Source organism: Fistularia commersonii, chromosome 35 (genome assembly GCF_037954325.1).
Source record: "Fistularia commersonii isolate RoL2024-O1a breed Wild chromosome 35, RoL_Fcom_v1.0, whole genome shotgun sequence".
Taxonomy (NCBI): domain Eukaryota; kingdom Metazoa; phylum Chordata; class Actinopteri; order Syngnathiformes; family Fistulariidae; genus Fistularia; species Fistularia commersonii.
Window position 1 is genome coordinate 8,249,390 of NC_141318.1, and position 17,367 is coordinate 8,266,756.

The window sequence follows — 17,367 nt, forward strand, 5'->3', positions numbered from 1 at the left end:
GACCACCTCTAAATTCATTGATGTTTATGTCGCTAGCTAGCGCTGTTGCCTTCATTCGAATGGTGACTGTAGAAACGCTTCTACTTGCTGCTCTCTGTTCAACAACCCACTGCTCAAGTTTGTCCACTAACTATAGCCATCTTGCTTTGTTCCCTCAGAAACTCTGTTTGGTCTTCTTTACTTTGCGAATACCCCTTAACCGTTTTTACCGCTGCTACTTCGGCAATGCGCACACACACACAAATGGAAATGAAAATACATGCTTCGCATAGTCATATACTGTATCCCAGCATGCACCACGCTCTACTTCTTCTGCGGGAGAAAATGGAGTCAGGGGCTGCTTCCTGTAGTTGCGAGACCTCTTGCGGCTCAATATTGATCCACGTATAAAGCGCAGCACATTATAAGGCGCACTGTCGGTTTTTGAGAAGATTAAAGGCTTTTAGGTGCGCCTTATAGTGCAGAAAAAACTGTATTGTTTTGTGACCATGACTGGCTTTTAAATGTTCACACAAAAATTTCAACATCTTCTTCAGTTTTCTTCTTAGTCAAAGGTCGGAATTACATAGGCCTAACCAAAGAATCGACGTTCTACAGGAATTGTGGCCTCTTCAATGCTGCAATACATGAATATAAAAAAAAAAAGCCTCTCAGATATGTTTACTTTAATTGTCATCAATAAAAATACAATGGAATTGGTTGGAGGCACAGCTCCAGTCGTAATTATTCTGTATCATATTGCAAAATGTGTTTATGTCTTGCTCGGTGTTGCTGAGCAACTAACTATGTTGAAATGAGTCAAATTTGGTGCTCTGGATTTCTAACATTTGTTTGGGGTTGTTTTTGTCGACCTCAAATATGGCATTTTAGTCATACCAATTCTTTTCGTAAGCAGAAATTCGTATAGGTTTCTAACGGAGGGAATAATGAATCAGTGCTATTGTTATCCACAAGTCCAAAGTACACTTCAGTATTAGTTTTTAGGCAAACACAGTACTCCGTGCCCATCGAGGGGTTTGAAGTCCAAAATGAAGGTCATTGTCTTTCCTTTTTATTTATTTTACATATTGCTTTTACTTACTACAAAAGGAGGAATCTGTATTTTGTCCCCATAAAACTATTTATGATTTCTATTGTTGTTAATACTTTGTCATGCCATCTGCTAAGGGTGCATATTTAGAGTTTTATACTATTAATATGCAAAAGTAAGACTAAAGATTTCACATTTGGATGTTAATTTGGAAAACCTTGCCCTTCAAACGGGGACATTGCAGTACATTAAGTAAGACAGCCATATTGGATTTAATCTGCCAGCCAGCCAACAAGAAGTGGTTGATTCAAAGCATCCTTACATCATCAGTCACCCACAGCAGCTGTAAGAAAAAAGAGAAAGAAAAAAAAAAGGACGAGACCAGAAAGTCTAAAAACTGGCCCAATCACCTCGACTTCCTATAATGTGACCCAAAAATCCATACCGTTCAAAGAAAACTATATTCAAACCACAGGACACCAAGGTTCAGCTTGGATGTCAACCAACTTTTTAGATCTAAACCGGATGTTGATGTAATGTTGGTGGAGGTTTACTTGAAAACATGTCATTTGGTTATGTTTATTACAAAAAGTGTGAAAACCTACTCAGTGATGCCTTGATGACATAGAGATGACTCTCAATGTCATTGTCATCAAATGCCTTAAAACGCTGTTCTGCACTGAGTTGTAGACAAACATCATGCATGCAACGTTCTGAAAAGTCTTTTTAAGCGCGGGTAGTAGTAGTTCCAAACGTGACAAGAGCTTAACAAAAAAATAAGAAAAACCTACATATATCGTGAAAGTGCTGCAAAATGAAAAATGAAAGACAAACGAAGGATTCATAGGGTCAGCCGAATAATTGTACCTTTGGAGAATACGTTCATTTGCTTTGTGCGGAGAGTTAAAAGACAAAATCAATACCTGTCATTTGAAGTTAAATAAGTATGGTCTTCAGTCCCTTGAAGTGTCTCAGAAGAACTCCACAGGCGAACCGGCTGTCAGCTGTGGTTTAATATTTAATATTCTTATTTAGCGAACAGATCGAGGGAATAAGTGAAACTGTTATGTGCGGGCCAGGCGCTGTGTGTAAGTCAAACAACCCACTCAAACTTCCTCTGCAGCAGAGCCGTACGATGCAGTGAAATATTCCACATAATGAGCGCCGTGATCCATGATAGGAATGACGGATGTTTTTAATCTGCTAACATTTAAATAGGCAAATCTGTGTGGTAAAATATTCAGCACAATGAGGTGGATGGTGATACATGATTGCAGGGTGTGACGCAAAGGTTTGTCCCCTTTGATACTAGTAGATTAAAAACACTCGTCACTGTTTTATTCCGAAAACAGTTCATTTTTTCATTATTCTGGAGATCATTGGATATTCTACGCAATTCTTGCCAGTCCTGTCACTAGGCAACGGAGTCTTGGAAACACACCAGAATCAAAGCACCTCTCCCAACCAGCTGGATGTCAAACCACAAATTACGTGTGTTCTTATGTTTCTCCTTCACTGTTTTCCTGAGCTCATCTTGACTCATTTCTCTGCTCTGTCTCCTCTTTCATCTTTCCCACTCCCTGCTCATGATCGGGGTTATCTCTCTAAAACTTGTTTCCAGTAATTAGCAGGTTGAAGCCTTGCTAAAGTGCAAGGCTCAGGAACAACGCTTTGAGCTTATTGTCCTAATGAACATCTGTGGCATCTAAGGCATGTCAAAACACAAGCTCTTTTCAAACCCCGCTTATCCTCGACGCAGGGTATATTTCCCATTCATATTCACAAGATGGTGAAATGCAAAAAAAAAAAACAAAAACAAAACACTGAAGTACAGAATGATAGGAGTGGGCTGACTCCGAGACAGAAAATCACATTTCTTGGTTTGTCCTTTGGGACAGTATCGACATCCCGGCCTGCTCGCCCAGCCAAAATGATGGACACATTCCAGACCATGCATCTCGGCATGACAACCTGTTTGCAGTATCCGGGACGCCATGTTTCACGTGCTCATCGTAACAAACCTCCTGCAAACGAGTGGGCTCAAAGTTTTAATAGTTAGTAAGCTCCATTTCCTCATTCAAGATATTGGTTGTGGAGATTCGGTTCAGTCAAAATGTTACTGTATCTGAAACCGTTCACTGTGGCGGGTTTTGCTTAACTGAACAGGTTTGCAAATAATGAAGCACCACACTTTTCCTCAAGAGTGTTTTTATTTCCCAAAACAAACTCATTTTCCAAATACTTACCAGTTTGTACCAGTTTACCAGTTTACCATTCTGTGCTAATGTAGCACAGAATATGTACATGGGAAAAAAAAGTTATGGTTTATTGTGTGTTTCATTAAGTGTTATTGTTTTTGTGCATTAATTTAAACCCCTGTGTCTTTAGATATTAATCAGTTTCAATATTTATGTGTTTTATTTTGACGGGGCCATTAGTTTGAGGAGTTCAGACGTTCCCCCAACGTTCTTACCAGTTTCTCATTAGTCCCACAGCCTAGCCATATTTTTGTCACGTTCATTAACAGCTTCTAAATTTTTGACGCTCTGTGCATCACGATATAGTTTAATCTTCCCACTGTTTTGCTGTGAAGTACATTCTTACTATGGCCTTGCAAATCACTGGCAGCCTCTAGATAGTACCTGAATGAATGATTATTGTTATTTTTTTAGAGTTTCAGACATTTTGATCCCATTTAAGATATTCATTCTACAGAAATCCATTCTGTATTTTATAGAAGGCCTTCGACATCTGAAACTTTGTCATATAATCGTTTTCAGGTGGAGTGTCAACCTCAGGATTTTAGCTTTACTTTTACTCACATGTTAACCAGCTCACGTGTTTCGAATCAGAGCTGGGACGTGAGCGACAATTATTTTGAAATGCCTCACAAACAAAGAAATCTTCTCCCAGCTCAATCTGCCATCCATCTGCTCACATGCACTGAGGAGGAACACATGTACACACACATTATAACAACAGCGAAAAACACATCAAAACAGAGAAGCAATAATATATTGGCTAAAAATAATGCTGCTGGCAACTTAAGAAGGTTTGCTGTTTTTGATTGTATATCTATTTCTTTTAGCTTTGCTGTAAAGGAACACATCAATAGCAATGTTACATGTCTTCGCTCATAGACAGACTTGGGTGAGCAAGACTGCTTGATAATCCAGAGGCAAGTGCAATGACATGTCAATACTAAACAACTGATGTTATCTTAGAAAACAAAACAAAACAAAACAAAACAAAAAGATAGATAGAATGGTGCCATTAATTGCAGTTTTGCACAATATTACAAGGGGATTCTTTTAACCATTCATCGTATAGTTTTAATGTTGATGTTAGTGGGGGTGCGCTCAATGTGGACAAGCCAGAGTTTCGTTACTGCATGCCAGCTGTGCAGTGATGGATAGTTTTGAGGATCCGCTGGCCTTTGGGTGGGGCCAGTGAGGCCTTGCAAAGAGTCCTACTCCTGTTTTCTTGCACAATGAAATATCATGGCCAGAACAAACTTTGTTCCTTTTTTTTTTTTGGAAAAATAACGTAATGCTTGCTTCTCGTGAAGTATGTAGAGGCCTTAGGTAGTTTTATGACTTTACACCCTTTCCTCAATTACCCCTTTTTGTAATGAAACTTTGAATTGTAGTTTTTTGTTTTTAGGTAGTGAAGGGTCAGTGACTGACCCCTGTTTATTTGTTTGCACGCATGATGTATCACAGCAGAGCAGTGAAAGTGATGCAAGTTAGCATGTCCATGTTCGTGTGATTTGTGGATGGAGTGAAAGAGGACATGAAGTTAGTTGGTGTGAGAAAAGAGGATGCAGAGAGTAGGGTTAAAATGAAAAGATGAAATGACTAGTGTGTGAAGAAGATTTAGCCTGTAGGGGTCTTGAAAGAAATGAGCCACAAGATTGTATTGCATGATTTACAACTTGGAGGAAGTCAAGAATTGATTCAATTAGTTTTGTCCGTTGGTGTTTTTGAAATCCAGATTTGATATTTTGTATCTGGCTTCACTGATCACTGATCGACTCCTAACGTTCAAGTGGTTTAAGTGGGTTGTTTGTGTCTAAAAAACCGATACTCTTGTGCACGCGCCCACACACATACACGCGGTGATTCCCATTCAAAAGGTACAGCCAGCTTTAAACAACTTTTTGAAGCAGTTTGATCTGAAGAGCGAGGTTTATGAAATCAAACAGCGTGGCTCAATCAAAGCATAGATTAAAAACCAGTGGGTCTTGGGTCTATTTGATGCTCTTTGGACATGATTGCCCCAAATGAGACAAAATGATGAAAGTCAGCAATACTTATTTCGAACTTTACAATAATAAATACGAAAAAATAATCAATATTTTGCCATGATAAATATCAGTGGCCCTTATTCCCTGTGTGTGTTTGACACGTACGACCACAGTCGTGCTGTTCAGAAACATTTCACTGAAAAGTCACTACATAACATAAATGTAATTTACCTCCTTGTTTCATTTAAAAGTATGTTTGGATAAAAAATATCCCCCCTTTTTTATTATATCTTCCCGACGTTTATGTTTCTTGTAACGCTTTAACCGACGATGGCCATATTTGACTGCAGAATGGTCTCATTTTATTCTTGAAAAAAATCTAAAGAAGGGAACTTGTTTTCAATATCAGACATCAGAAAAGTTCACTCGGACTGTGTTTTTGATGTATATCTTTCCTTGCCCTTTTTCTTCAAATCCACTGTCTCCTTTCACAGGCTGACTGTCGCTCCAGAGAATACCTTCGCACACACTTCCCCTCTGCAGGCACCTGAATTGAAGGATTGGGTAGGTGGCATAATAAACACCACTCACTCTGTTACACCTGCACTTGTATAATTTTCATGTGTGACGTCTTGGCACATAATGAGGGAGAGTCGATTTGCAGAGTCATACAATCAGCCTGAAAGGCTCACCATGTGACTCATCGAGGTTTTCCTAAATCCTTGTGCGGAGCCAAGTGTGTTGGTTGGCAAGAGGCCCAATTACATTAACGCGGCTTCTTGAATTCAACAAACGCATTACACTGCGGTATAAATGCCGGGATTATCATTTGCAACTCCAAAATTTCTCATGAATGTCTGTCTCTTTTCTAAATTTCCCCGTCTAGTTCAGGGAGTACGACAAAATAGGACAGGACTTTAAGTGTGGCCTCTGAAATTAAACACGTACACCAAAAACGTTGCGTAGTGAATGTTACCATAATCAAGACCTAAGAGGGAAATTAATATTTCAGCTGTAATTTTGACCATCACAGTGTAGCTTTTACCTTTACTTAAAGACATAATAATGCGGAAGACACATTTCATCGTTGTTTTTTTGTTTTAATGTAAAGTCTATAAGTGTTTGAAATGATACACTTTTTTTAATTTATGCTGATTTAGCTACCACATAAAATGCAATTAATTGCAAATCTTATTTTAATGTTTTTCTTAACAGTACTATGTGTTAGATATGTGTAAAAGTTAAGAAGTTTCAGACATTTTGTAACATCATTCTTCATACATTTGAAAGGACTTGGACATCTCACAAAAGTGCAATCCAAGGCCAGCCATGGCCTGTTTTTCATTATTTCATGAAGAATCAGAAGAGAGCAAGAATTTAGCAACTTTATTTCAAAAAAGGTTGATGTCACGTCGAGACACCGAGAGACGGCTGTCGGGGTAAAAAAAACACATAAAAAAACTCTTTGCGTAAGAGATGTTGTTGTGATGAATGTATGAACAGAGGAGCCGAGTTATACTTGGAAGCCAGTTTAGACTGAAAACACCTCAAAAGCATTTCAGAATATATTTTGTAGCAATGAAACTGGGAAGACGGTGTCCCACATTATCTGAAAGAGAAGTTGAAGGAGAGAGGAGGAAGTGTAACACCTGGGCACGTTTGCCTGCGTTGAGGACCCAAGATGCTGCTGTCAGTCCACATACAAGCAAAGGGCAACTCGGTCTTTCAATTGCCGAACCATCAGGTGACATCAGACCGTCGGAGCTTACTTTTCTGTCATTTAAGACTAGACACAATGCAAGCGGATGGAGGGTGGGGTCAGCTGACCAGCCTCGTAAAGAGAATCATTTGGTTGACCAGTCAGAGAAGGAATGCTGTGTTTGGTGGTGTGTTGGTGACTTTTTTGAGAATCAAGTTATGGCCTTGAAGCTTAACCAAATTATTGAGTTTATGGAATCCAGTTGCAGCATAGGAAGAAAGGTTCGAGAGTCCTCAGAAGTTTTCTCTGCTGTTCGGGAGGGCAGAGGTGACACCTGAGGTGAAGCAAAAATGCCTCGACAGAAAGAAAGCAGGAATGATGAGTGTAGAAAAAGCTTTTGATCGTCTATGAAGTAAAAACACCACTCGCCCGCGTTACTAATCAAAGCTGCATGTTCAAATGCTTTAAAACCAAAGCATCACTTGCAGTTACTCTGGCAAACTCAACTAGTATTTTGGCATGCACGGTTTCAGGGGTTCCTGAGGAGCCGGTGCTTGTAAGAGCTCACATGTATAGGTTTGCTCACACGATGGTGCGTGCACTCCCACACACACCACCCAACCCCCGCCCCCAGCGCTCCCCATTGGGAGACATAATGGGATGTCCGTGTTCATCCTCTCAGAAGCTCCCTGACGTGGTGAATCCTCTGAGTGCGCGCTGCACTTTGATCAGCCTCTCTACAAAGAGACTCAGACAGGGAGAGAGACTTTGTGCTGAGTAGGCAAGGCTGCAACGGGCCTTAACCCAGCTTTACCCTCCCACTCGTTCAACAGGCTGTGGGCCCGTGCAGTTTGACATACTCTACCTCAACTGCCTGCGCCGGTGAGCCTTACACTGCAGGCAGGTTCTTCATTTAATTTTGAACAGAGTACAAAAATAGTCTCATGATAATTTGGCCTTTGATTTAACATCAGTACTCCGGCTGTCTTGATTCTTTCCATATTTAAAAATGCGATATTGAAGGTACAAATGCGCTTGGAGGGAAATGACAATCCGCAAGAAGGTCCTGACTACTTCCAAATTGTTTTTGTCACTGCAATCAGTGCTATAAGTGCTAAATGTTGCCCTTAATACTTGATAGTAAGTGCACTGGATGTTAGATAAGAGGAGATAAGATAAGATAAGATAGTCCTTTTTAGTCCCGCCATGGGGGAAATTCTCAGTGTTAACACCAGCAAGGACAGTGGGGATAGAAGAAACGTAAGAACGAAAAGAAGAGCTTTAGGGATGCCTCAGTGTGCATAAAATGTTTCCATTCTATGGCTGTACAGCGGTGAGTGTGACTGAAATATTTACCATCCATGAATGTATAAGAAAGTGATTGAAGTGAGTAATGTACAACTCCATCTGTAAATGTATATTTTTACAAATTACCAATTTGCGAAAATATTGATTATACAGTAGTTGTCAAAAACAATGCGATTTAAAACACGGTATGGATATTATCAGCCAGAAGATATGGAAGTTATATTGACTGTGCAAATGGTGTTTTGGCACAAGGTATTGCACACACTTGAGATGGGAATTGTCATATTGCACATGAGTACGGTATGCACACATCGATGCCGCTTTTCGTTTTACAAAGCTCATCAGCAGTTTTTATGTTTACTTTTATTTATTCATTTGTCTCATCTAGACGTGCAGCTCATTTAAAAAACCACCGGGGCACAGCTAGCGATTATATCGGACAATAAATCAGGTATTGGGATGAAAAAATTGGGACATTCTGCAATTTGGCAAAGACTTTGTGTTAAGGTGATGCAACATTGAGGATGTGGAAAGCAAAATCTATTTTCGAGTTTTTTTCTCAGTTTTTTTCTTAATAATACCATTCTTTTGAAACCTTTTCCGTTTTTCCTTGTTGTTTATCTTCTCTTTGCTCAGGGGTCTCAGCCATCCCTCCGTGCTTCAGTTCCATTCGCTGCATACGCTAACTTCAACTCAAGTCATCACGTTGTGTATCAGAAACAGCCAGTCTGGGCAGAACACTGCCCAGATGTGCGAAATAGTAATACTGTAATTTATGCTTACTTGAAGCAGATAAGCCTGTGATTTATTCGAATTTAAAAGAAGCTAACTCTTTCTTAAGTTTAAAGACCAATATAAAAAGCAATAACTCTTCTTGAGTCACTATTGTAGCACTTCAATGCCTCAAAAAGTCCCTGTAGTTTCTTTGAGGACCAAACTGCTTATATGAGAAAAGATATGTGGGTTGGGAATTAAATTAAGTCCTTGGTAGATTGATGTGAAACCTGTTTCCATGACTGCGCACAATCCCGCTGCGGCAGAGGAAAGAATGTTTCGGAGTTTTCACAGTTTTATAGGTCTGCGCGGAGGGCAGAGGTGAAGTTTGAGGTTAAGACGATATACACAGGCAAGCTGTTTGAATCGAGCCATCTAAGATAACCACCGATGTGGAATAGAACCTGGAGACTGCATGAGCTCTGCTTTGTTACTGTCGCAAGTGGCTTCTTGGCAGACTGCGGTCGATGTCCCCCTGGAGGCAGAGAGAAAAACCAGTGTGGTCATTGAAAGAAAAGCGAGGGGGACATGAAAGACTGGGCAGGAGGAGAGCAGATGAAGAGATCCAAACAGTAGGAGAAAGAGCAAGCAGGTGGAAAAATCAATGTTTTTATGTGGAGAAAAAATAAATGGACTCCGTATGAGACTATAAAAAAAACACACTCGTGATTACTTTGAAGGATTTGCACGTTCAGCAATGCACAGATTCATCCCATACAAAGTTATTTCCATTCACGGGAATTATTTTGATTTTGAAAAGTCTCGCCAGGTCTTCTGCAATATTTATCAAAGGATTCAAGCGCATAGTTCATTTTTTCTTATCGTTGCAATGATGAAAAAAAAAATGGAAATAAATATTCATTGTTGTAAAAGTTAGAGCCCTTCATACATGATTTGCTTCTAAATCCACCTCTCCTCTCTTAACCGAATTCCAAATGGAAACTCTCTGCAGCTAGGTACACAGCAGATGTGATCCGACCTTTTCAATGAAGCTTGTTGATCGTCTTTGTGAATATTTTTAAGACAAGTCTTTTGAATTTGTATCAAATGTAATCATAGTTTAATTCTCCTCCCAGCCCAGCTGCGTGAATAGGTCAACCAGTTTTTCTGTGCATGTGTGCATTTTCCAGTACAAAGGTTGTGTAATAATGGTGTGCATCTGAATCCATTTTCAATATAGGTTTAATTTTTTATTTAAGAAGGATCACACTATATCAAACTTGCCTTTTCTTCTTTTTAAAATGCGGTCAACGGGAGAGTGCGGGGAGGGTTACCTGAGTACAGTCAGGTAATTGTTCATGAATATGTCCTAAAGCGATGATCATGACTCCGTAATGTCTGCCTCACAGTGTCTGTTCTGTCGGATTTCTATGCTGTCGAGAAAATTACTCGCTTATTGTTCTGATATTGCTGTTGTACTGTATATTCCTACACCAAAAGAGTTTCAAAGCGGAAAAGCGGGGCCTCCCAGGAAGCTTCAGAGAAACGAAATGAAAGAATATCACTTTAGAAATGTAGAAGACACCAGATCAAATAGATAAAACAGATGTGATTTAAAGAAAGTTTGGAGATGCAGGAATCGGGATGTGGGCGTTCACTGTTCTAGCCAGTTATAATAAATAAATGCGCTAGATATTCAGTTCATTGAATTTGAAGTAACCTGAGATTTTGTCGAAGAAGCCATCAAAAGTTACCCCGGCATGTGATCTTTATTCAGGCTCAGACCTTGAAAGCTCTACTTAATACAGTGCAAGTATACAATCCTTTTTGCCTAGTTTTAAAAGCCATTATGAAAGAAGGTATTTGCAAGTGTTATCAGCTAATGGAAATCTTGAATTCCCTTGACTGTTGGGGACACAAAAAAACGTATAAACACGATGAATAGAGCTCGAGTATAACATTTGCCCGCAAAATATCATGCATCATAGGTCACAGTAGCTCTCTCTAATTGAAAATTATGATTTCTTTTTGCCCAGACCAAGTCAACAACCCCTGCATTAAAACAACAGCACATATTAGCTGTTGACAGCACCTTGCCTAGAGTTTTTATCATTTTTTCTGTTCAGTTTCCACTTCCACATATCAACCTATAAACTGATTAAATACTGGCAGCTACTTTATAATGCAATTTTGATTCATTTTCCTTCTGGGACAACAATGTCATCAAACCAGCACAAGGACCATGAAGTCAATGATGTTACATTTTGTTTGTTTTGAGGATTTTTCTACGATATGCAGCTAATTAAGAAACTTCACTACCCTTTTACAAAAAAAAAAAAAAAAGAAGCGCTGTAACGTGCCACAAAAATATTGTGCGGGCAGTTGGCCCAAGGCCGGAGTGATGAGCCCTGTTGGGAGCAGCCACTCTCATTAAATACTCATAGAGTTACAAGGACATCACTTGTTGCTCGAGGTATTCAGGGTCTGTAGTAACTGGAGGACCGAGTTACAGAGGCAGTGAGTGCCTTCTCTCTCTTATCTTCCCCCATCTTTATTTTTCCTTCAGCACAAACATTTCGACCACAGTCCCAGTGTGCCGACTTAACATGTTTAAAAAAAAAGTCAAACTTCCACTGTGTAGAAGACGGTGAAAGGAATGCAGCCTAAGGGTGGCATGTACCAGTATCTCCCTGAGCTGCCTCAGAGGGGCATGGGCCTGTGTCTCCCTGAGCTCATCCCCAACCCGGATAAATACAGAGGGTTGCATCAGGAAGGGCATTCGAAGGGCAACTTTTGCCAAAACCAAACATGCGAATCAAACCCAATAATCTCATACCGGATCAGTCAAGGCCTAGGTTAACAACGACTGCCATTGGTACTGAAGACGTACACGATACCAATGAAAACTGGGCTACTGTAGGTCAAAGAAGGACAGGAGGAAGGCGTGTTTAGAAGCAGAGACAGAAGAGGAAAGGCAAAGGTCTGGGACTGAGAGTAGGGACTTTAAATATCGGGACTATGACAGGGAAAGGTAGAGATTTGGTCAACATGATGCAGGTAAGGAAGGTGGATGTGTGTCCAGGAGACGAGGTGGAAAGGTGGTAAGGCTAGAAGCTTAGGAACAGGCTTTAAGATGTACTATCATGGCGCTGACAAGAAGAGAAATGGAGTAGAAGGTATCTTGAAGGAGGAGTTTGTTAGGACTGTTCTGGAGGTGAAATGAATGTCAAACAGAGTCATGAGTCTGAAACTGAATATTGAAGGTGCAATGCTCAATGTTGTTAGTGGCTATGCCCTGCAGGTGGAATGTGACTTTAAGAAGGAGAAGTTCTGGAATAAGTTAGTTGAAATGATGCAGAATATCCCCAGAGATGAGAGAGTGGTAATTGGTGCAAACTTCAATTGGCATGCTGGTGCAGGCAATAGAGGGGATGAAGAAGTGATGGGCAGATATGGTATACAGGATAGGAACGCAGAGGGACAGTGGTAGGTGGTAGATTTTGCAAAAAAGGATGGAAATGGCTATAGTCATTGTTCCCTCTAAGCTGGGCAATCAGTATTGACACAGCAAAGCTGAACTGTAAATATATTAAACACATTTATTTTATTTACAGTTCTGCTTGGATTTTATTTCATCCACAGCATGCAAAGCATGAAATAAAATGCACAGATTTGCTGTGCGCGGAGCAGTGCGCGATTGCGCAAACGCACAGCTTAGAGGGAACAGTGGCTGTAGTCAAAACTTTTTTCCAGAAAAGACAGGAACATCGGGTAAGTTGTAAGAGCAGAGGTAGGAGCACACAGATAGACTACATCTTGTATAAAGGTAACCTGAAAGAGATCAGTGACTGCAAAGTAGTTGTGAGTGAGAGTGTAGACAGACAGCATAGAATGGTGGTTTGTAGGATGACTCTGGTGACAAGGAAGATCGAGAGGACAAAGGCAGGGCAGAGGACAAAGTGATGGAAGCAGAAAAGGGAGGGGTGTTGTATGGTTTTCAGGGATCTGGGTGGTCAGGGAGAGCTTTCATATGATTGAACAACTACAGCTAATGTTATCAGGGAGACAGGAAGGAGAGTACTTGGTGTATCATCTGGGAGGAAAGTAAGTAGACAAGGAGACTTGGTGGTGGAATGAGGAAGTGCAGGAGTATATACAGGGAAAACAGTTAGCAAAGAAGAAGTGGAACACTGAGGGTACTGAAGAGAACAGACAGGAGTACGGGGAGATACATCATGAGGTAAGCGAAGAGATAGCAAAGGCAAAACAAAGGGCGTACAATGACTTGTATGCTTGATTGGACAGTAAGGAGGGAGAGAATGATCTATACAGGTTGGCAAAAGATAGAGATAGAGATGGAAAGGATGTACAACAGGTCGGGGTGATTAAGGATAGAGAGGGAAATGTATTGGCAGATGCTAGAAGAGTGATGGGAAGATGGAAAGAGTACTTTGGAGGGCCGATGAACGAGGAAAATGAAGGAGAGGCAAGGGTAGAAGAGGTTACGATAGTAGACCACAAAGTAGCAGAGATTAGTAAAAATGAAGTGACGAAGGCATTTAAGAGGATGAAGAGTGGAAAGGCAGTTGGTCCTGATGATATACCTGTGGAGGTATGGAAGTGTCCGGGAGAAGCAGCGGTAGAGTTTCTGACTAGATTATTCAACGGGGTCTTAGAGAATGAGAAAATGCCTGAGGAATGGAGAAGAAGTGTGATGGTGTCCATTTTTAAGAATAAGGGGGATGTGCAGAATTGCGGCAACTATAGAGGGATGAAGTTGATTAGCCATAAGTGTAAAAGAGAAGTGTAAACTAGACTGAGAGCTGAAGTCTGCATTTGTGAACAGCAGTATCGTTTCATACCTAGAAAAAGTACTATAGATGCAGTATCTCGTTCGAGAATGATGGAGCGCAGCTGCATTTTATCTTTGCACAAGGTGCCAAGAGAGGAAAAGTGTCAGGGGTACTATGCAATAGAAGACTATCAGCCAGAATGACAGGAAAGGTGTACAATGTAGTGGTGAGACCAACGATGCTGCATGGCCTAGAAACATTTACAATGACGAAAAGACAGGAGTCAGAACTAGAGGTTGCAGAGACGAAGACGCTAAGGTTCTGTGGGAGTTACTAGGATGGATAGGATCAGGAATGAGTCTGTCAGAGGAACAGCACGTTAGATGCTTTGGAGAGAAGGTCAGACAAGCCAGACTAAGATGGTTCGGTCATGTACAGAGGAGGGATATTGAATATAATGGTAGACGGATGCTGGAATTGGAGCTGCCAGGCAGGTCTCGAGGAGGACCAAAGAGAAGATTAATGGACATAGTGAGAGAGGATATGAATAGGGTTAGATGGAGAAAGTTGATTCGCTGTGGCGACCCCTGAAGGGAAAAGCTGAAAGGAGAAGAAGAAGAATAAGAGAATAAGAGGAGGGGGAACGGGTCTAATGATGAGCCCACTGAGAGTAGGAGTTACCGCACAGTAACATTTCGTTAATCAAGGCATTTGTCTCTACTGGGTCCAAAGCATAAAATCTGTTGTCAGTTTTGAAATAACATCTGCACAGTGAAAGTTGACATTGGAGTCAAAGATTTGAACATTGTATGACATCCAGTTCCTTTCTTCATGCCATATCCTGCAGTCAGGGTCACAGGAATGCTGGAGCCTATGCCCGCTGTCATTGAGCAAGAGCTGGAAACCCACCCAGACATGGGGAGAACATTCACACACCACACAGGATGACCCCCCTGCCGGAATTGAACCAGGGACCTCCTTACTGTGCGGTGGAATCAGTTCCTCCATTAAAAAAAATATCTAATACCGTCTCGGTGGTTGAATACTGAGGAGCTTCCAAAGTAAAGTAGTGAGCAATTAGCAGTTCTACAGTGGAACAAGTTGATGAATTTCTATTATTTAAAAGGATTGAAAAGCATATCAAATATATGAGACAGTATTATGGCGGCTTATAAATGAGACTTAACATACTGATTTTAAAGAAGTAGTCACATATTAAATGACCTATAGAAGAAAATCCTTTCAGAGAACCAATATCATCTAAAGAATTATTCAGCCTTTTTTTCCCCCCACATCTCTTCAGGCTGGGGAAAAAAGGTAAAAAACATGAAGGTATTTAGAGTCCAAGCCAAATTTATCTGACTCTACTACCAGATTAGGTTTAGTGGAGTTCCTTCATCCAAAAGACATCTTCAAATTCAATGTGTCCCCCGGAATTGTGTCCAGAATTGATGAGGTAATTGAGTGATTCCAACTGTTTTTTTTTTCAAGGGACAGGCAGTTTCAGACAACAGCATTTTATGTCTCGATGGCTACTTTCAGTGTTTTTAGTCCATGTTTTGCTACCTTTAAAGGTCTTGCAAACCCAATGGTAATAAAAGCCATCCGCACCATATGATGTTGCGGGTCCAGGAGGTTTTCACCACTCCTCAGAAAGCATTGTTTTAAAATAAAAGAATAAAAATAGATCTATAGATAAATAGATAATAGATCATACTTAATTTTAGAGTCATTTGTAGATCTGTGCTGTCCTCTGTTAGTCGAGGAACATCCAAAAAGCTTAGCTGTCGGTCCCATCAACAGAAACTATGGGGTTTGTGAATAAATACTGGTATTACTTTTCCAGAAGATGGTTACAGTCATTTCACGACTTAAATTGGTGTTGAACGGCAAAGTTATTAATACATGGGTCACATTATTGTTGTTTTTGTACCAGAAGTTTAATTTACTGTTGAATTCAGATGTATTAAGACCCAGGGAGTTTCAGATACCTTGTCAAATCATCTTTGCTGGTTCACTGCTGCTTCTTTTCGCCGTCTTGGTCATGACTGGCAAATTGACGTGAAACAGCTCTATGTTAGATTGAAAAGACCTCCAGGCACGGGAAAGGGCGAAGCAATAGAAAATCACTCTACCAATTTATTCCTAAAGTACTTTTGACAAGGTTCTTCTTGTGTGGAAACTTGTCATCGTCTTAAGTGTCGTTACAGCGCTCAAGTAATTAAAGTTAACTTCCATAAATTGGTCCCTCAAGGGACGAGCGGGTGAATCACCATTCATATTTGCTCTGACTTCAAATCTCGCTCAGCGGCATTGTGTGCCCCTCTGCTCTTTTCATAGATATTGGTTGGATTGCTTTAGCCGTACATCGAGACTGAATGGGAGTATAACTTTGCTCCATTTGCTCCATGATAATGATTCCTGCCCTGATCATTGTCGAGGACACAGCCTGACCACAAGTGTTCACTCGTGCCCCAATGTAATTTAGATTTTTTTTTTAACCCCAGCCTACATGGTACAGTGAGGGGTGATTAAAAGAGCTACTGAGACACACTGTTCTGCTTATTCAACCACATGGTACTTTTTATTGATCACTGCTGGAGCTCATGTAATTAGAGGCAGAGGTAACTTACCCAGTTTCAAAGCTGCTGGCACATGTTCTTTGGACAGAGAATCCGCCATGTATTATGACTATGACATCAGTCGAGCTTCTGGTAGAGAAGCACAAACTGGACACAACTGATTTTAATAAACAACAGGCTGCTTGTGGGTTGATGTCTGTCCTTATATGTACTTTCAACTCACTTTGGAAAAGCACAATTTTGTTCACACTTAGGGAGAGCCATTTACTAAAAACAGGGGAAGGTACCCAGTAGGCAAGAACCTTTGGCTGAGGTTTTTCCCTTTTTCTTTGTCGCCTTAGACGCTTTATGTCCATTGCAAAGTGCCTCAGGGCAGCTATTTCATTGCGTTTACTAACCTTTCCCCTGGCACTGCAGTATTTTTTAACTCTGAAGTCACATTGGGTATTGGATTTTTACAAAATGTGGAAAAAAAAACAAGAGTTTCCAGATGCTTTCCAAACCAACGGTTGTGTTTTACTTAAGGTGATTTGTCTCTCATTCCAGTGATCTGTCTTGACTTTTTTGGTCTATTCTAATTGGACACGAGAGAAGTGCTTCCAGTGGAAACGGGAAATACATGAATATTCAGGATTTTTTTTAGGAACACCCGGGGCAGGGCTCCAGGGTTGACAATAATTGTCGCTTAGGATCTGGAGCAACTGTAAATCTGGTCAAATGTAGATGTTGTGGACAGCTGTAAATGTTACATAAGCATCCAAGATCCTATCAGGAGCAACTTGCATGACCTTTTTGTTTGATATATATATTTGTCCTAGTGTTTTCATCTGAAGATCTCAATGCTGATGTATTTGAAAAGGTAACAACATTAGTATTGGTGTTGCAAATAGTCTTTGTTTTGGGAACCTTTCTGCAAAATTGCAACAGAGAGGGGAGGGAAAACATTTCCTCAAGTAGCTCCCATTTTCAGAAACCCCCAGACATGCTTTTGTCTA

General features: G+C 40.5%; 1 protein-coding gene across 4 annotated transcripts in view; it reads left to right on the forward strand.

Annotated features, from left to right (window-relative positions):
- Nucleotides 1–17,367, forward strand: part of LOC147214067 (endonuclease V-like) — a 77,150-nt gene that overhangs the window by 32,039 nt on the left and 27,744 nt on the right. For all 4 annotated transcript variants that reach the window (XR_015104433.1, XR_015104434.1, XR_015104432.1 and 1 more), the window contains exon 8: nucleotides 5,771–5,840. Coding sequence is in view for 1 of the 4 variants with exons in the window: in XM_086142558.1 (XP_085998684.1) it covers nucleotides 5,771–5,827 (57 nt within the window). In the remaining 3 variants the exon portion in view is untranslated. The remainder of the gene's footprint in view (nucleotides 1–5,770; nucleotides 5,841–17,367) is intronic.